The sequence below is a fragment of the Lontra canadensis genome, unplaced genomic scaffold, assembly GCF_010015895.1.
Source record: "Lontra canadensis isolate GAN:19392208 unplaced genomic scaffold, GSC_riverotter_1.0 scaffold17, whole genome shotgun sequence".
Taxonomy (NCBI): domain Eukaryota; kingdom Metazoa; phylum Chordata; class Mammalia; order Carnivora; family Mustelidae; genus Lontra; species Lontra canadensis.
Genome location: NW_022631011.1, coordinates 20,839,337 through 20,856,404, shown reverse-complemented (window position 1 = coordinate 20,856,404; position 17,068 = coordinate 20,839,337). Strand labels below are relative to the sequence as shown.

At 39.5% G+C, this 17,068-nt stretch overlaps 1 protein-coding gene across 3 annotated transcripts in view; it reads right to left on the bottom strand.

Moving 5' to 3' along the window:
- Nucleotides 1–17,068, bottom strand: part of OSBPL1A (oxysterol binding protein like 1A) — a 239,611-nt gene that overhangs the window by 72,068 nt on the left and 150,475 nt on the right. For all 3 annotated transcript variants that reach the window (XM_032859742.1, XM_032859743.1, XM_032859744.1), the window contains one exon: nt 4,426–4,582. In XM_032859742.1, coding sequence (XP_032715633.1) covers nt 4,426–4,582 — 157 coding nt within the window. The remainder of the gene's footprint in view (nt 1–4,425; nt 4,583–17,068) is intronic.

Below are 17,068 nucleotides of genomic sequence, written 5' to 3'. Positions count from 1 at the left end.
ACAAAGTGAAGGCTGAGTGTGTAGAGTCACTGTGTCCTTGGAACCTGCTGGTCCCTCCAGCCTCACAGGCCCTACCACAAATCTGAGTAATTCTGGGTAGTCTCTTGCTCTTTCTTCCACGATTCTTCGGTCTTTTGAAAATCAGAGATGCACCTGGACTCCTGCTAATATGACCCTGATCACTATATGACCATAGGAGTTACCCTAAACATTCCTGACAGACAGGAGTATTTTCTTCAGTGCAGGGCACCAAAGGACATCTGGGGCAGGGAAGGAGGGGGGGTGACTTGTTACTAACTCTGTGCCCTGACCTAATCAAGTCTGAAAGCAGATAATCTGTCCTGTATCTGCAGGGAGATTTCAAAACCAAGATGGTTTTATTCTAATGATTAGATGTATTCAAAGTTGAATAATTTCTTACCACTAAAAACATTTTCTCAGTCTCAGAAGTTACTGTCTTTGCTTGTGTTCTCAATCTCTTGAAATTAAGGTTTGACTTCAACTTGAAAGCATATTCTTTGTATGACTTCTTCTAAACAGAAGACAGCTGTTATCTGGAGACCTAATAATTCAATTCTAAAGCAGTTACGAAGGATAAATAAAGGGTAAGCAAAGTGATTATCTGCAGTCCTAATCTGCCATTTCAGCAAAATAAACCTTTGTGATTCGTAGCCACATTTACTATAGAAGGCTTTATTCAAGTAAATATATCAATATAACAACTACATTAACTAGAATCAGATACAAACTTAGTCCCTATCACATTTCTGTTGTAAGAAATTCTTCCCTATTTCAAAACTGCGGATACTTTATATTTCCTTTCAAGAGTTCTTAAATTTTGCTTTTTCAAATTAAAGCATTTAGTTCATCCAAATTTATTTATATTTGTGTAAATGAAGTAAGGATCTGTTTCCTTTCTTGGGTTTTCTGGAGGATGCCCATTAAATGACTATCTCAGGACCATGTACCAAACAATCCATTCTCCCCCCGCTTACCTGCTATGCTAGCTCCACTCCATACACCAGGTTGCCTAGATGGGTCGGTCTTGGGACCTTCTACTTCAATCCTACAGGTCAGTCTGCCTGCAGCACAATTCTGCACTAAAGATTTACCATCAGTTTTGATATGTGGTGGAACAAATGCCTTCCTTTCCTCCAACCTGGTTCTCAAGCAGTATCTTGGCTCTTCAAAGCCCTATGTACTTAAATACATATTTCGGAATCCATGTTTCAACTTCCAAGGAAAATGATATTGAGATTTTAATTAATACTACATTGAATCTGCAGATCAACTTGGCGAAAACATCTTTATGACACTGTACTTGCCTTTTCAGTAAGTTTTAGGTCTTTCGGTCAGTTTTAATATTACATTTTTTGCTAAGATTTATTCCTAGGTAAGAGACTTTTTAATAGACACTCTTAATATGCACCCTCCCAGTTTTAGCTGCAGTTTGTCTGTTGACAGTACACAGAAGTGGAAAAAGCTGATTTTGTATAAAAGCAACCTTGCCAAACTTCTCTCCCACTTCTACCAATTTGTCTGTAGATACTTATGGTTCTGTTTATTTCTAGATCTCTGGGTATATAAGATCTAGGACTATGGCCTCTGAATAATGCTGAATAGCAAAGATGATAGCAGACAACCTCGTCTTATTCCTGATACTATAATTGCTGTGCTTAATATCTCATTAAGTAATTTGTTCCTTGTAACTTAACTAGATCAGAGAGGTTCTCTTCTATTTGTGGTTTGTTAAGATATTTATTAATCATGAATGACTTTTTTTTTTAATTTATTTCTTATTAGAGAGAGCGAGCAGGGGGAGGGGCAGAGGGAGGAGAATCTGAAGCAGACTCCATGGTGACCATAGAGCCCAACATGGGGCTCGATCTCATGACATATGAAATTGTGACCGGAGCCAAAATCAGAAGTCCAACCCTCAACCAAGTGAGCCACTCAGGTGCCCCTGCTTTTTATCTATTAGGATGATGGTATGTTTTTCTCCTTTTATTTATTAATGCTATTAATACAGTAAATAACACTTATGGAATCATGACATGGATCCATTGTTTCACACTCTAATCTATTCTACATTAGTATCTTTTATACCATATCCAGAGACACGATGAAATAAATATCCACATTTTGATCAAATGTAACAACTTGGGTCAAACTGCTGACAAGTTAAAAGATTAGAGCTCTGAATACATGTCATAAATTAGTCTAAGAGGAGAGAACTGATCCTATGGAACACAGCCAAGATGACAAGAAGCCCTGTAAATAAAAACCTGACTATAGCATAGTGTAGGCTAATTTTCCACAAAGCAACTCAAACCACCCCCTGCCCCCCACTCACTTGCTCCATTGTTCGCAGTCTCCCTCCTTCCCTCCCACAAATGAGAGACAAATGAGCATAAGCAGGGAAGTGGAAAAGTGAGCGGGACAAGCGGACTCTGTGCTGAAAACGGAGCTCAACTCAGGGCTCAATCTCACCACCCTGAGATCATGACTGGAGCACAAGTCAAGGGTCAGATGCTAAACTGACTGAGCCACCCCGGCACTCTCTAGATGCTTTTCTAAAGCCATCACCAAAATTACTACTGATTCAAATTATTCTTCATATCATCAAAATAATTGCCCATTATAAATGCAGATTATTTATAACACAATGGAGGGCACAGGCAAGATGGATTTGATAACATTGATTACTCTACTTTTCTATTCTGAAATGAAACTTTTAAATTATTTATGGCATATGCTCTGTTTATTTGATCAGAAAGAACTTCATGCAAAAAAAAAATAATAATAACAATTACTTTTTAAAATAGGAAGTGGTTATGTTTTCCCCATACATCTGATTGCTGACAATTTCCTAACCTGCCTACTTTTAAATAACTAAAGAATATTTTATCACATTTATAAGCCTAATAAATTGCAGTTCATTTATCACTTTAACTTTTCTGGTGAGGTCACTACCTAGAGCTGCATTCCTTTGTAATTTTTCTTAGTGACCTGCCCTGATTTCATTTTTTAACAATTTCACCTTAACTTTCTCATCTTACCATTCTGGGTTTGACTAATTAAGATGCAACACAGAATATATGAATATAGTAGAATGTATTTGTCAAGTGCACAGTAACTACTGATAGGATGAAAGCACACACACCAAGGCCCCCGAGCCCAGAAGAGCACTAGAGAAATGTGTCTCCCACCCCTGGCTAGGAGAGCGTCTGAGCACAGTGGCTCTTTCTGCTATTCTAACAATTTAAGCTATTTGCAGGTTTCTCACATCAGAAGATTTCACCTGTGTTCTCACCAGACCATCAGGATGTATGATTGGTAGGCCTGCCAGGATTCCTGTTAGGGATTTCATATCCTACACAGAACTTATTAGCCCTGGACTCCCAAAGGAGTGGGCAGAAACTGCAGAAGGCAATCGGGAAACACATTCACTCACTGCTCGCCACATAATGTGCAACGGTATACTCCATCGGTGAGTGCGTTTGGAGGACACCTTCTGGTTTTAGTTAGTTCGTTACCTGTAACTCACTGATGTTTTCAAAATAAGCACACACTAAGACCGTATTGTTAGCAAGAGGCAAATACACATAAATCAGAAGTGATATGGGCATTTTTCCCTGGGAGAACAATAATTGAGACCAACTGGGACCAGAATCGTGGCGCAGAAATGGAGTGAGAGTTACACAACCTACAAGTACTAAACAAACAAAAACTATCTCGTAGAAATTAACTGTTAATAAGTTCTTACCCCCAAAGTGCTTTTTACACCAGGATCTACCCTTAAACTGTAATTTGATCAATATTTTACAAATAGCAGCAGGCACTCGAGCCACTGCGTGTGCACACTCGAGCAGAGACAAGGGAGTTCCGGTGTCTGCTACATCTCAGGAATTTGGGACCATCTCTAGGATGAAATCATCAAGGGAATAAAAAGATACTAATGTTATTAGACAGTGTAAAACGGATCTGTTCGACAAAGCCTGGAGCTTAATAAAAGTCTTTGTTTAAATGTAACTAAATTATATCAACAGGCAGGCAATATTACAGTCCACTCTTAATAAAACCAACAAGCAGATCGAATGACCAGAAACTAAAATAGCACGGGGAGGCAAAGTCATAAAACATGTATGATGAAAAGAGGAGCTCAGCATCAATGGCAAAAGGCAGTTCTGAAGAGCCTAGCTAAATTGTCAGCTAGAGGATTTATGTCCCCGAAACCATGGTTGCTAACATCGCGTTGTATGCTTTGTTCCTACAAGTACAGATGATGCTCTTCTCTTAAATGCATCAAGTCCTAACAGCAATATAAACACAGGGCGGGAAAAACAAAGAGAAGGCGTGCTTTTCTTCATGAACCAGAAGTATCTTATAAGAGTTAGCAACGGTAACCATTAAAGGCCATCCTACCTGTGTTTTTTGATGCCATTGGAGAGAGCATCTCCACCACCACAGTCTTTTCCTTCTGACATTCTGTGTTTTCTGCTGCTCAGGGGCTCTCCTTCCTCTTCCAAGGAGCACGCCGTTATGGCTTCCAGTCGACTCAGGGACCGCTCGGACTCGGACTCTGTGGCAGAGCAGGTTCATAGTCAGCGAACTGAACTTGGGTGCAAGGCTTTAGTAACAATGGATATCTCCCCTAACGCATTAGGCTTTGAAACTTAAGCAGCCTACTTTGTCCTTTAACAATCCATCCGTTAACCACCTCCTCGGGGGATTTCTGAGAACCTGCACCCAATAAGGCTGAAGTGGGTTTATGAAACAGGTATAGGCTTATATAAACTTACAGTTAAACAGATTTTACACATTACAAGAGATTTCCAGAGATTACCCAATTCTTTCAGAAATCATACTCAGTAGTTCCCCCCGAAATTTCTATTTTTACATTCCCTCTCAAAGCATCTTAAGCATAACTTACCAACAAAGCATTCATTTTAAAATTCACGTATAAGAAAAAGCTATAGTGGTTGTACTTGTGGGAAGTTTAAATTATAGCTGATACTGTAGACACAAAAGCAAAGGTAATTTTAAAAGCCTTCAAAAAATACTTCTTCTGCTATGACATTATTTAAATCCTCAAGAGCTAAAGCTCAAAGTGTCCATATAAAATCCAATTATCAGGCAGGCATTTTTAAGCTAGAAATACCATGTTCCTAATTGGCTATGTATTCCGGGCAGAGCCATCTGCCTGTTTGGGAATACTAAGACAACTTATTTTTATACAACACATTATAGTTTCCAGGCATGATCCTATTTGTCATCTCCTTTTCACACTTCCAGGGTGCCTTGGTGACAGCAAGGCAGGACTACTGCTTAACCAATGTGCTGGTGGTCTCATGGGTTTGTGAGTCAGATGAACCAGGATTTGAACCCAGGTCTTCTGACTCGTTTAATGCTCTATAGATTTCAGCTCAATACAGCAACCTCCCCAAAACTCTACATTGTACCCACATTTCTATTAAAATATAACTCAAGGGAACTTCTAACTCCCCTACTTAAGCAGAAGACCATACATACTCAACCGTCCTCAGCTCTAGGCAAGCACTCTTACACACATTCAAGCAAACTTCCTTAAGCGAATTTACTGGCCATCTGCTTATATTACTGCTAACCTATTCAGGATATCAAATTTGTTAGTGCTTTCTTTTCCCTCCGCAGCATTCTGTAACTCAGCCAACATTAAGGAACCTTATTTTTATCACATCAGGCTAATTACAGATCTCCCTTGACTTACAATGGGGTTATATCCCAATTAACTCATCATCAGTTTAAAATATTAAGTCAAAAATGCATTTAATACACCCAACCTACCCAACATCTCAGCTTAGCCTAGACTACTTAAATGTGCTCACTTACATTAGCCGACAACTGGGCAAAATCACCTGACACAAAGCCTATTTTATAATAAAGTGTTGAAAATCTCATGTAATTTACTGAATGCTGTACTGAAAAACAAAATGGTTGTCTGGGTATAGAACGTTTGCCAGCCTATCAGCTGTCTACCCTCGTGACTATGTGGCTCTCATACCACCCTGGCCTGGTACTCTGGGAAAGATCCAAATTCAAAGTTGGATGTACGGGTTTTTTTGTTTGTTTGTTTTTAAAGATTTTATTTATTTGACAGAGATCACAAGCAGGCAGAGAGGTAGGCTGAGAGAGGAGGAAGCAGGCTCCCCGCTGAGCAGAGAGCCCGACGCGGGGCTCGATCCCAGCACCCTGGGATCACGACCCAAGCCGAAGGCAGAGGCTTCAACCCACTGAGCCACCCAGGCGCCCCATGGACGTATGGTTTTTAACTGATTTTGTATCGCTCTCACATCACCATAAAGTGAGAAGGAAAATCCTAAGATGAATCACTGCAAGGAAGGGACCACCACAGGAACAACTGTTGGACAAATAAAATTGCAGGTTGGACAACACATCTTGAGCTCTGAACTCTGGACCCTCTGAATGGTGGTTAGTTACTTGGAGAAAGTCTTTCAATGCCGGTTAAGTTATTTTTATTTTTTGTAAATATAATTTTACTGGAATTTCCAAAAATATATCTTTGCTCAGTCCTATACTTTATAACAAAGAAACAGATACTTTAATGATAAATTTAAAAAGACTTATTTTTCATTGTCAGTTTTAGCAGGCAGTCACAATCTTTTATTGAAAAAAAATTAAAGACGACCTGAATAGCCAATAACAAAGAACAGCTGCCCATTAGATGAAATTAGTTGTTAAAATTGCATTTATAAAAACAACTTAGTAAAACAAAAAAATGCTTTTAACAAACTGCTAAGACAAAAATAATCAGGATACCATTTTGCAACTCTAAAACATAGAGCAAAAAAAATAACTTGACTCTTTTTTAAAGAAAGACCAGGCTGGTTCAGAAGTACATACAGACGAGAGCAATAAAATCACAGAAGTCTGTCTGGGGCACACCGAAGTAAGGGGATCGGTCAATTTTCTGGGCTACAAAGATGGGTATGAGGAAAGACTATGTGGGAGAGGTGGTGCCTCAGGAAAATCTTCACAGAAAGAAGCCGGTGCTCAGGTGGAGGGAAGAGCGTCGTTCAGTGGAAGCCGCCCAAGCAAATCCTGTATCAAAGATGACAACTGGTCTGGAGCTGCAGGTGGATCTTTCACACCTACATTTTCAAATTTGTTTCATACGAAAAAAAATTAAGAATTTGCAGAGTCAAACAAAACACTTTTGTCTGTATTGGTTAGTATTATTTAAGACGCATGAGGATTTCATAATTCAGATGTCATGAAAACCAAAAAGCATTGGAGCAAACTTCAGGCATTTACTAAATGGCACTAAAAACAGGACAATGTGTTTGCTATTCAACAGCTACCAATCAGAAGACCTGTGTTCACCTACAAAGGAAATTAACAAAAAGCAGGTATTTGGTAAACACCAAACAAGAGATACAGCAGTTAAGAGCTTCTATGAAGCAAAGAGACTTTTTCCAAAACAAGACTTGAACTTAGTGAACATAAGCTCAAGACCTACCACCTTCACCCACACTACTGCCCGCCAAGCTCACCCCCAGAGATACATGGTTAGATGGCGGTACAGACGTGGGTCCTCCGTGGCTGGTGGTACAACCTGACTCCCTCTCTGCCCCCTCCTAGCCGGCCTGTCTTACACTCTTTCGCCCAGTTGTTCTACCTCTCCCCTCCCCCAATCATTCCTCCCAACCACCTTCCCTCTTTACTACAAACAGGCTATCCCCACCCTTTCCCTGGAGGGCTCTACCAAAGGACATCAATTACCTGCACACTGCAAAGTCCAACGGTCATTTTGCAATTCTTAAAGAATTATTGACTCATCCACAGTATCTGACACTGCTTCATTCATTCCTCCCCTCCCCTTATCAAGTGCAGGCACCTGGAGTTGAAGAACAGTAAGATCTGGTCCCTGCCCAGGGTCTAGCAGAGGTGGACTGTTTTGTGAACACCTGAGTTCAGTGCATTTTTCTAGGTACAATAACAGAAGTTTGAATGGGGACAGTAGGCCACATACAGGGATCAGTAGTTTTACAGGGCAAAGGACAAATTATTTAGAAAGGACTGTGACTGATGATTAAGCCATTAGGTGACAAAATAAGAGTGGGGGTGGGCAGAGAGTGACAACAGAGGACTTGTTCCAAGCAAACAACAGCATGACCCAACACAGACAGGAATGAGGTTCTTGGGAAGATGGGACCAGAAGACAAAACAGAGGAGTGGTAGTAGGAGTGACTGCATGGAAATGAATCGGTGAATCGCTTGTGAAGCTGACTATCTAAGATAAATAAGCAAGGCAGGCAATGGGACGACGAGAATAATAAATGAAAGCAAGGAAGGAGGTAGCACCCCAGTGCATGCCAGGAGGTTCTGTATCCGTGCTACATGTCAATCACAGACTTGCCTCAGCATTCCAACTTCACAGGTAGAACAGGAAACATGATCAACGTGATTTATGGTGCTCTTGAGATAAAAACTAACCAGCTGCTTAACAAAAGCTCACTACTTCTAGTACTATCAACAGAGAGATGTCTAATATTTAGTGTGACAAAGCTTGGATTTACTTTAACGGCAAAAGGAGGTCATTCTTAATAGACTCTGTTTTCACAGCATTAGTCACACTAACCTGTCTTCAGGAGAGCATCACAGCATAAGGAGACCCATAGTTCTAGATATATTTACCTTCACACATGTTTAGCTAAATACCGAAAATGTCACAGCCACCGTGGAGGTTTACTGAGCAAGGTAAAGCCTGCCCATAGAAGTAATCTTCAAATCTCCTTGTACTAATATATCAGGAAGGGATCTAAGCACGTCTGAGATCTTAAATCTCAATCTTAAAACTTCAGGTTTTTCAGTGTTGCCCAGACATATAAATACCAAATAAACCAAACCTATCTATCATCCAGTGTTAACGGGCAATACAGTCATATCTTGGTGGATAGCATAACGGACTTGGAGGGAGTGCTTGATGCCTGCCCTGTGGTGCTTACAGGGCTCTCATAATAGCGTAAGGCCACCATACTCGTGCTTTAAAGAGAAACAAGGCAGCAGACAGGGAGTCCGTCTTCACTGTGTACAGAACTGGGAGTTTCAGTTTCAGTCTGGGATGATGAGAGAACTCTGGAGATGGGGGGTGGTCACAGTGGCACAACAATGTGAATGCACTCAATGCCACTGAACAGAAACATGGCAAGTTTGACGTTATGTATACACTGCCACAATGAAAACAAAAATGAAACAAAACCCAAACAAATAAACACACAAAAACCTGTCAAGCCACAGATCTAGCCTGCCAGATGCACGAACTCTATTCTGGTCCTGTTATCTCTCACCTCAATGCCACTGAAAAACAAAACCGCACAGAAGCAAGACAGGTTGATTTTCCTGCAGATATATTTCCAAAGGCAGCAAACGAGTATGTACCTGAGAGATACACATAGAGCGATTTCAGGCAGAGCCAGCCCTTCACCATGCTATTTCCCATGGCATTTTCCCTTGCAACCATATGTGCTTCTGTAATAAGTAAAGCCGCCCCAAATTTTCAGGTTACTTTATCACCCTCTGAGAAACCGGGTAAGAGAATTTATGAAACAGCCCTATGCTATTTACTGAACTTCTGATGGGCAACTAGGGAAACTGGTGCAGTGCCAAGTAATGATGAGAAAGGGAAAACCTCGAGTGGCCTTATTTGTGGCTCTTTGTCTACTCTCCACCTCATCATAAAAGGATGGTGGCTTAATTGATAATTGCATTTTATAGAAAAACTGACAGAATAAAACTTTGAAGAACAAAGACTATATTTTAGAAGATAAATGCCTTGGCCTACAGGCAAGCATTTGAATAGAAACTCTGCCTGATTATTTTCTCAAGGAAAACAGCAATGTTAATATAAAGTCTCTTTTAATGTGGCAAATTTCCGAAGGCCTAGATCTTGAAAGTTCTGTCCGCATTAGGACTCAGAATTATTTTGAATACAATCTCCTTTCACTTTACAATCTCTTCTTTCGCATTCAAATAGTATGGAAACCAACAGCTGTGGGCGGGGGGGGGGGGGGGGGGGGGGGGGGTGGGTGGGTGTTGGGGTGTTATTAACATGACTTTAAAACATTCCTCATCACATGTTATACATTAAAATGTACAGATTTTTGTGTATCAATCATATCTCAATAAAGCAGTTTGAAAAAAAAAAAACCTTCAGATTTTAAGAGGATCATTAACTCTTTCTTTTTTGAGTATTTCCTACTATTAAAAGACAGAGAGAAGAGGTCATGAAGTTTACAATGCAAACATGCCAACAATTCTTACGTTATCCTGATCAACTTTTTTTTTTTTTTGTATGACCTTTGAAAACAAGCTTGAGAACAAACAGTACAAAGGACCAAGATGTGGAAGAACCGTGGATGAGGTCCAAATAACCTTTCCCCTGTTACTTAAGGTAAAAGGAAATGGTCAGGAGATACACACATTCAATTTAATACTTTTATTGTTGGCTTCCCACATACTGGGAATATTCTAAAAATGTCCAAAGTAACCCAAGCTTAAAATACTCATGTCGAATTTTAATTTCGCTTTAAGGTACAATCGTGTAAACTCAGAAACAACATGGTAAATATAAAGAACACAAAGAAAATAAATAAAAACCAACCACATTTAAAATAAATTATAAACTGAAAGTAAGAATGGATCCAGAAAGGGCTGCCAAGAGGCTACTACAATAATTTACTAAGGAAGTGACATAAGCTTGAAATGAAGCCTGGACAGCAAGCTTTAAGAGTGAGAGACATTCTAGACATATCATCCCTGAGAGATGTCCAAGGTCAAAATCAGGCAAATGGTATAGTGTTTCTTATGACAGAGTTTCTTTAAAGTATGGGCTTGTCCCCAAGCAACTAAAGCTACTCCTATTTTCCACAACTTGCAAAATCCGCACATGTAATTGAAGATGAAGAATTCCACAAACCACAGTGTGTAAACTACTGGTTATCTTATGTGTACGCACTCTAGATGATTAAATATAGAGCGTCCCAGTTTGTCCTGCAGACACCCTTAAAATTATTTTTGAGAAGGTCACATATGCATTCACTCTACAAAGAAAATAATTCTAGAACTAAGACTCATTGTAGAATAATCCATAGTTATAAAACAAAATATTTTCTTGTTACTTCAACTTAAGAAATCAATGTTTACCAGATATCTCCCACACACCACGTAAAGAGCTAGCTGAAAAATTAGTGCAGGAAGATTAAGGAGACAAGACTGGTTCCCTCCAAGTATTCGAAGTCCAATAAGTAAGATACATCAGTAAACATATGTTTACACAAAGCATTTGTGGGAACAGTGGAAGAAGTCTCTTATAAGGGAATCAGGGTATATTTCCAAGCAGAGATGACATCTGAGCTGCAATGATGAAGACCAGTTTAAGGCAGAAAAAGAGAGTAACAGGTACAAAGGAAATAACAAACAGCCCTCAAACCTGAAAGAACAAGTGTGTGTCCAAGAATACTCAGCAGAGCGAGAGACGAGGGTGGCCAGAGGGAAAAGATGGGGTCATCAGAGCTGAAGCTTTAAAGTGAATCAGATCACAGAAGTCGGACTTAACCTGTAGTCATCAGCATGTTTTTCTAGGGAGCGATGAGATCAGTTTTAGACTTTACAGATAGCTCTGATCTATCAGTGTCCCCTGGCCATTCTAACAATTGCCATGAACTTGGTAGCTTAAAACAACAAAAATTTAGTCCTTCATAATTTTGGAAACCAGAAATCCAAACTCACCTTCACTGGACCAAAGGCACAGTGTTGGCAGGACCACTGTCCTTCTGGGGGAAGTAAGGGAGAACACATTCCTGGTGTCTTCCAGCTCTGGGGTCTGTGTGTACTCCTGCACCTATGGCCACATCACTCTACGGCAGAAATATCCTGCTGACATTTGGGTCCCACCCAGATAGATCATCTATGATCATCTCCTCATCTCAAAATCCTTAATTACATTGGCCAAGATCTTTTTCCAAAAAAAAAGTTACAGGTTCCCAGGATTAGAAGGCGAAACTTTCCACGGGGGTGGGGGGGGGGAGGGCGGCGTCAAGGCACTTTTCAGCCTCCCACACCTGACAATATGCCACCTGAGTGACAGCTGGTGGGGACAAAGGCTAGAAGCAGCCAAACCTGTTAGATGAGTACCATCCTGTTCTCTGGGGCCCAAGGGAGGGGGAGGTGAACTAAGGCACTGTCAGGGAAGACTGGGGGAGGGGCAAGCCAAAGGAAAAAAGAGGACTTCCACATTTGTAGTTTTCACAGTGGGAAGATGATGATGCTGTTCACAAAGATGAGGAATGTAGAAGGGGGCAGAACAAGGTTCCAAAAGAGAGGAGAATCCTAAATATATCCTTATTCTCTGCAACCAGCTAGTCTTCAAGTGCAGTCATTTTGGCTTTAAAAATATATCCCAAAATTTCATTCACTCAAATATCTGAACTCCTAATACATGCCAGACTCGATGGTAGCTGCCAAGGATGCAGAGTTCCTCATGGAATGTACTATCTGGTGGATGGACAGAGTTAACAAAAACCAAATACTTCTACAGAATTTCAACTACGGGAAAATGGTGCAGGGAGCCTGCAAGTGGGGATGTGATCAAGTCAATAAAGTCTACCATGCTTCCCTAAGGAAGCCCTTGACCCCTGAGCAAAGATCAGAAGGATATGTGTTCACTAAAGCAATAAAGGGAGAGAACTTAATCTTTCCATTCTCACTTAAATTGCTTGTATTAAAACTTGTCATCTCTCATCTAGGATACCAGAACCCTGAATCATCAGTCTTTACTCCTACAACACAAATACTCTACTAGAATGTGCACTTCTGAGTAGGGACCACGTCTTTTTCTCTTTGAATTCCCAATTCTTAGTATAATGCAATCATAAGAATTCTACAATGTTCACTTAAAAAAATATGAATCTTGATAAGACACTAATCCAATGATCCTTGAATAATTATGTCTGTTGGCTTCCCACTATCTATATGCTAAAATTCAAATTCTTCAGCAAAAAATTATCATAAGACTCATTACCAGCTGGTCCTAAATTACCTTCTTGGCTTCATCTTGTCACTACCTCTCAGCACCCTAAACATTCACCCCTGCTTTGGCCACACCATCTCATGAGGTTTCTGAAAACTATTTATCTTTCCAAGTGCTGTCCTTTTACACAAAGAATATTCTACCCTGTCATATCTGTCTGGAGAACTCCTTACTGACTCTTCAAAAATACTTCTCAAATGTAATGCTTTGTCCAACTTTCTCAAGCGGTTAGCAGCCTCCCTGAATTTCTGTAACCCTCCTGACATACCATTTGGTAGTATTCATTAATTTGCTCAACAAATATTTATCGAGCACCCCTTTCTTTGTTTAGTGCTATCCTAGAGGCTGGGAATATATCAGTGAACAAGACAAAATCCCACTTTTACTGAGGAGCCTACATTCTAATTGCAGATCAACAAACAAATATTATATGAAATGCGTTTTTTTTTTTTAAGGGCAAAAGAGGGAAGGGGGTAAAAACTGATACACTGAAGGTCCTTCTGAGCAGAAGAATGAAGTGAGGGAACAAGTACTATAGGTATCTGGGATAAGGTATTCAGGCAGAAGAAATAATGAAAAGCAAAGGTCTAACCAGTACAAAAAGACTGATACCATACCATGCATATTTTCAGACCACAATGCTATGAAACTTGAAGACAATCATAAGAAAAAATTTGGAAAGACTGCAAATACAGGGAGGTTAAAGAACATACCATTAAATAATGGAATGGATTAACCAGGAAATTAAGAGAGAAATTAAAAAAATACATGGAAGCAAATGAAAATGATAACATGACAGTCTAAAACCTTTGGGACACAGCAAAGGCAGTCACAGGAGGGAAGTACATAGCAATACAGGCCTTCCTCAAGAAGCAGGAAAATTCTCAAATACATAACCTAAGCTTACACCTAAAGGAGCTGCAAAAAGAACAGCAAATAAAGCCTAAAAACCAGAAGAAGGGAAATAATTAAGATCAGAGCAGAAATAAGTGATATAGAAATTAAAAAAAAAACAACAGTAGAACAGATCAATGAAACTAGGAGCTGGTTCTTTGAAATAATTAACAAAATTGGTAAATCCTAGCCAGACTTACCAAAAAGAAAAGAGAAAGGACCCAAATAAATAAAATCACAAATTGAAAGGGGAGCGATCATAACCAACACTGCAGAAATGCAAACAACTGTGAGAGAATATTATGAACAACTATAGGCCAGCAAACTGGGCAATCTGGAAGAAATGAATAAATTCCTAAAAACATATAAACTACCAAAACTGAAACAGGAAGAAATAGAAAATTTGGACTGACCCAAAGCGAGCAAAGAAATTTAATCAAAAATTAACAAAAATCTCTCAAGAAGAGTCTAGGGCCTGATGGCTTCCCAGGGGAATTCTACTAAACATTTAAAGAAGAATTAATACCTATTCTTCTGAAGCTGTCCAAAAAAAAAAATTGAAATAAAAGGATAACTTCCAATCTACTCTATGAGGCCAGCATTACCTTGACTCCAAAACCAGACAAAGACCCCACTAAAAAGGAGAATTACAGACCAATATTCCCGATAAACATGGATGCAAAAATTCTCAACAAGATACTAATCAAATCCAACAGTACATTAAAAAGGATTATTCACTGGGACACCTGTGTGGCTCAATCGGTTAAGCTGCTGTCTTTGGCTCAGGTCATGACCCCAGGGTCCTGGGATCAAGTCCAGTATTGCTCAGTGGGGAGCCTGCTTCTCTCTCTGCCTCTGCCTGCCACTCTGCTTATGCTCTCTCTCTCTCACTCTCTGACAAAGAAATAAATAAAATAAAAATCTTAAAAAAAAAAAAAAAGAAAAAAGAAAAAAGGATAACTATTCACCATGATCAAGTGAGATTTATTCCTGGGCTTCCGAGTGGTTCCATATCCACAAAACAACTGGTATGATACACCAAACTAATAAAAGAAAGGCTCAGAACCATGTGAGAGGATCTTCCCAATACATGCAGAAATAGCACGTGACAAAATACAGCATCCTTTCTTGATAAAAACCCTCAAGAAAGTAGGGACAGAAGGAGCATACCTCAACATCATAGAGGCCATAATCAAAAGACCTACAGCTAATATCATCCTCAATGGGGGAAAAATTGACAGCTTTTCCCCTATGGTCAGGAACACGACACAGGTGTCCAGTCTCACCACTGCTGTTCAACATAGCACAGAGAGTCCTAGCCACAGCAATCAGACAACACAAAGACATAAAAGGCATCTAAACTGGCAACGAAGAAGTCAAACTTTCACTATTCGTAGATGACATGATGCTCTGTGTAGAAAACCCAAAAGACCACAAAAAAATTGGTAGAACTGATTCATGAACACAGCAAAGTCGCAGGATATAAAATCAATGTACAGAAATCTGTTGCATTTCTATATACCAGTAATGAAGCAGCAGAAAGAGAAATCAAGGAATCAATCCCATTTACAACTGCACCTAAAACAGTTAGACACCTAGGAATAAAGCTAACCAAGAAGGTAAAAGATCTGAATGCTGAAAACTATAGAGCACTTATGAAAGAAATTGAAGAAGACACAAAGAAATGGAAAAATATTCCATGCCCATGGACTGGAAAAACAAGTATTATTAAAATGTCTATGCTACCCAAAGCAGTCTACATATTCATTGCAATCCCAATCCAAATACCATCAGCATTTTTCACAGAGAAGAAACAAACAATCCTAAAATTTGTATGGAACCAGAAAATCCCTGAATAGTCAAACTAATGTTGAAAAAGAAAACTAAAGCTGAAGGAATCACTATTTTGGACTTCAGGCTCTATTACAAAGCCATAATCATCCAGACAGTATGGTACTGGCACAAGAACAGACAACAGATCAATGGAACAGAGACCCCAGAAATGCAAACTATATGGTCAACTCCTCTTCAACAAAGCAGGAAAGAATACCCAATAGAAAAAAAGATGGTTTCTTCAACAAACATTAGGAAAACTGGACAGCCATATGCAGAAAAATGAAACTGGACCGTTTTCTTACACCATACAGAAAATAAATTTGAAATGGATGAAAGACCTAAATGGGAGACAGCAAGCTAACAAAATCCTAGAGGAGAAAACAAGTAGCAACCTCTCTGACCTAGGCCACAGCAACTTCTTACAAGACATGTCTCTGGAGGCAAGGGAAACAAAAGCAAAAATGAACTATTGGGATCTCATCAAAATAAAAAGCTTCTGCACTGTGAAGGAAACAACAAAACTAAAAGGCAACCAACAGAATGGGAGAAAATATTTGCAAATGACATATCAGATAAAGAGATAGTATCCAGAATCTATAAAGAACTTACCATACTCAACACCCAAAAAATAAATAATCCAGTTAAGAAATGGGAAGACATGAATAGACACTTTTCATGAATTTGAGAAATTCATTGAGAGATCTGGTAGGAGACACTTTTCCAAAGACATACAAATGGCTAACAGACACATGAAAAAATGTTCAACATAACTCAGCTTCAGGGAAATACAAATCGAAACCACAATAAGGTATCACCTCACACTGGTCAGAATGGCTAAAATTAACAAGTCGGGAAATGACAGATGTTGGCAAGGATGTGGAGAAAAGGAAGCCTCTTACACTGTTGGTGGGAATGCAAACTGGCATAGCCACTCTGGAAAACTGTACGGAGGCTCCTCAAAAAGCTGAAAGTGGAGCTACCCTATGACCCAGTGACTCTACTACTAGATATTTACCCAAAGGATATAAAGAGTGATTCGAAGGGGCACATGCAACCCAATGTTTATAGTAGCAATGTCCACAATAGCCAACTATGGAAAGAGCCTGGATGTCCACTGACAGATGAATAGAAAAAGAAGATGTGATATATACACACACACATATATACATACATATACACACAATGGAAAATTACTCAGCCATAAGAAGAATGAAATCTTGCTATATGCAATAATGTAGATGGAACTAG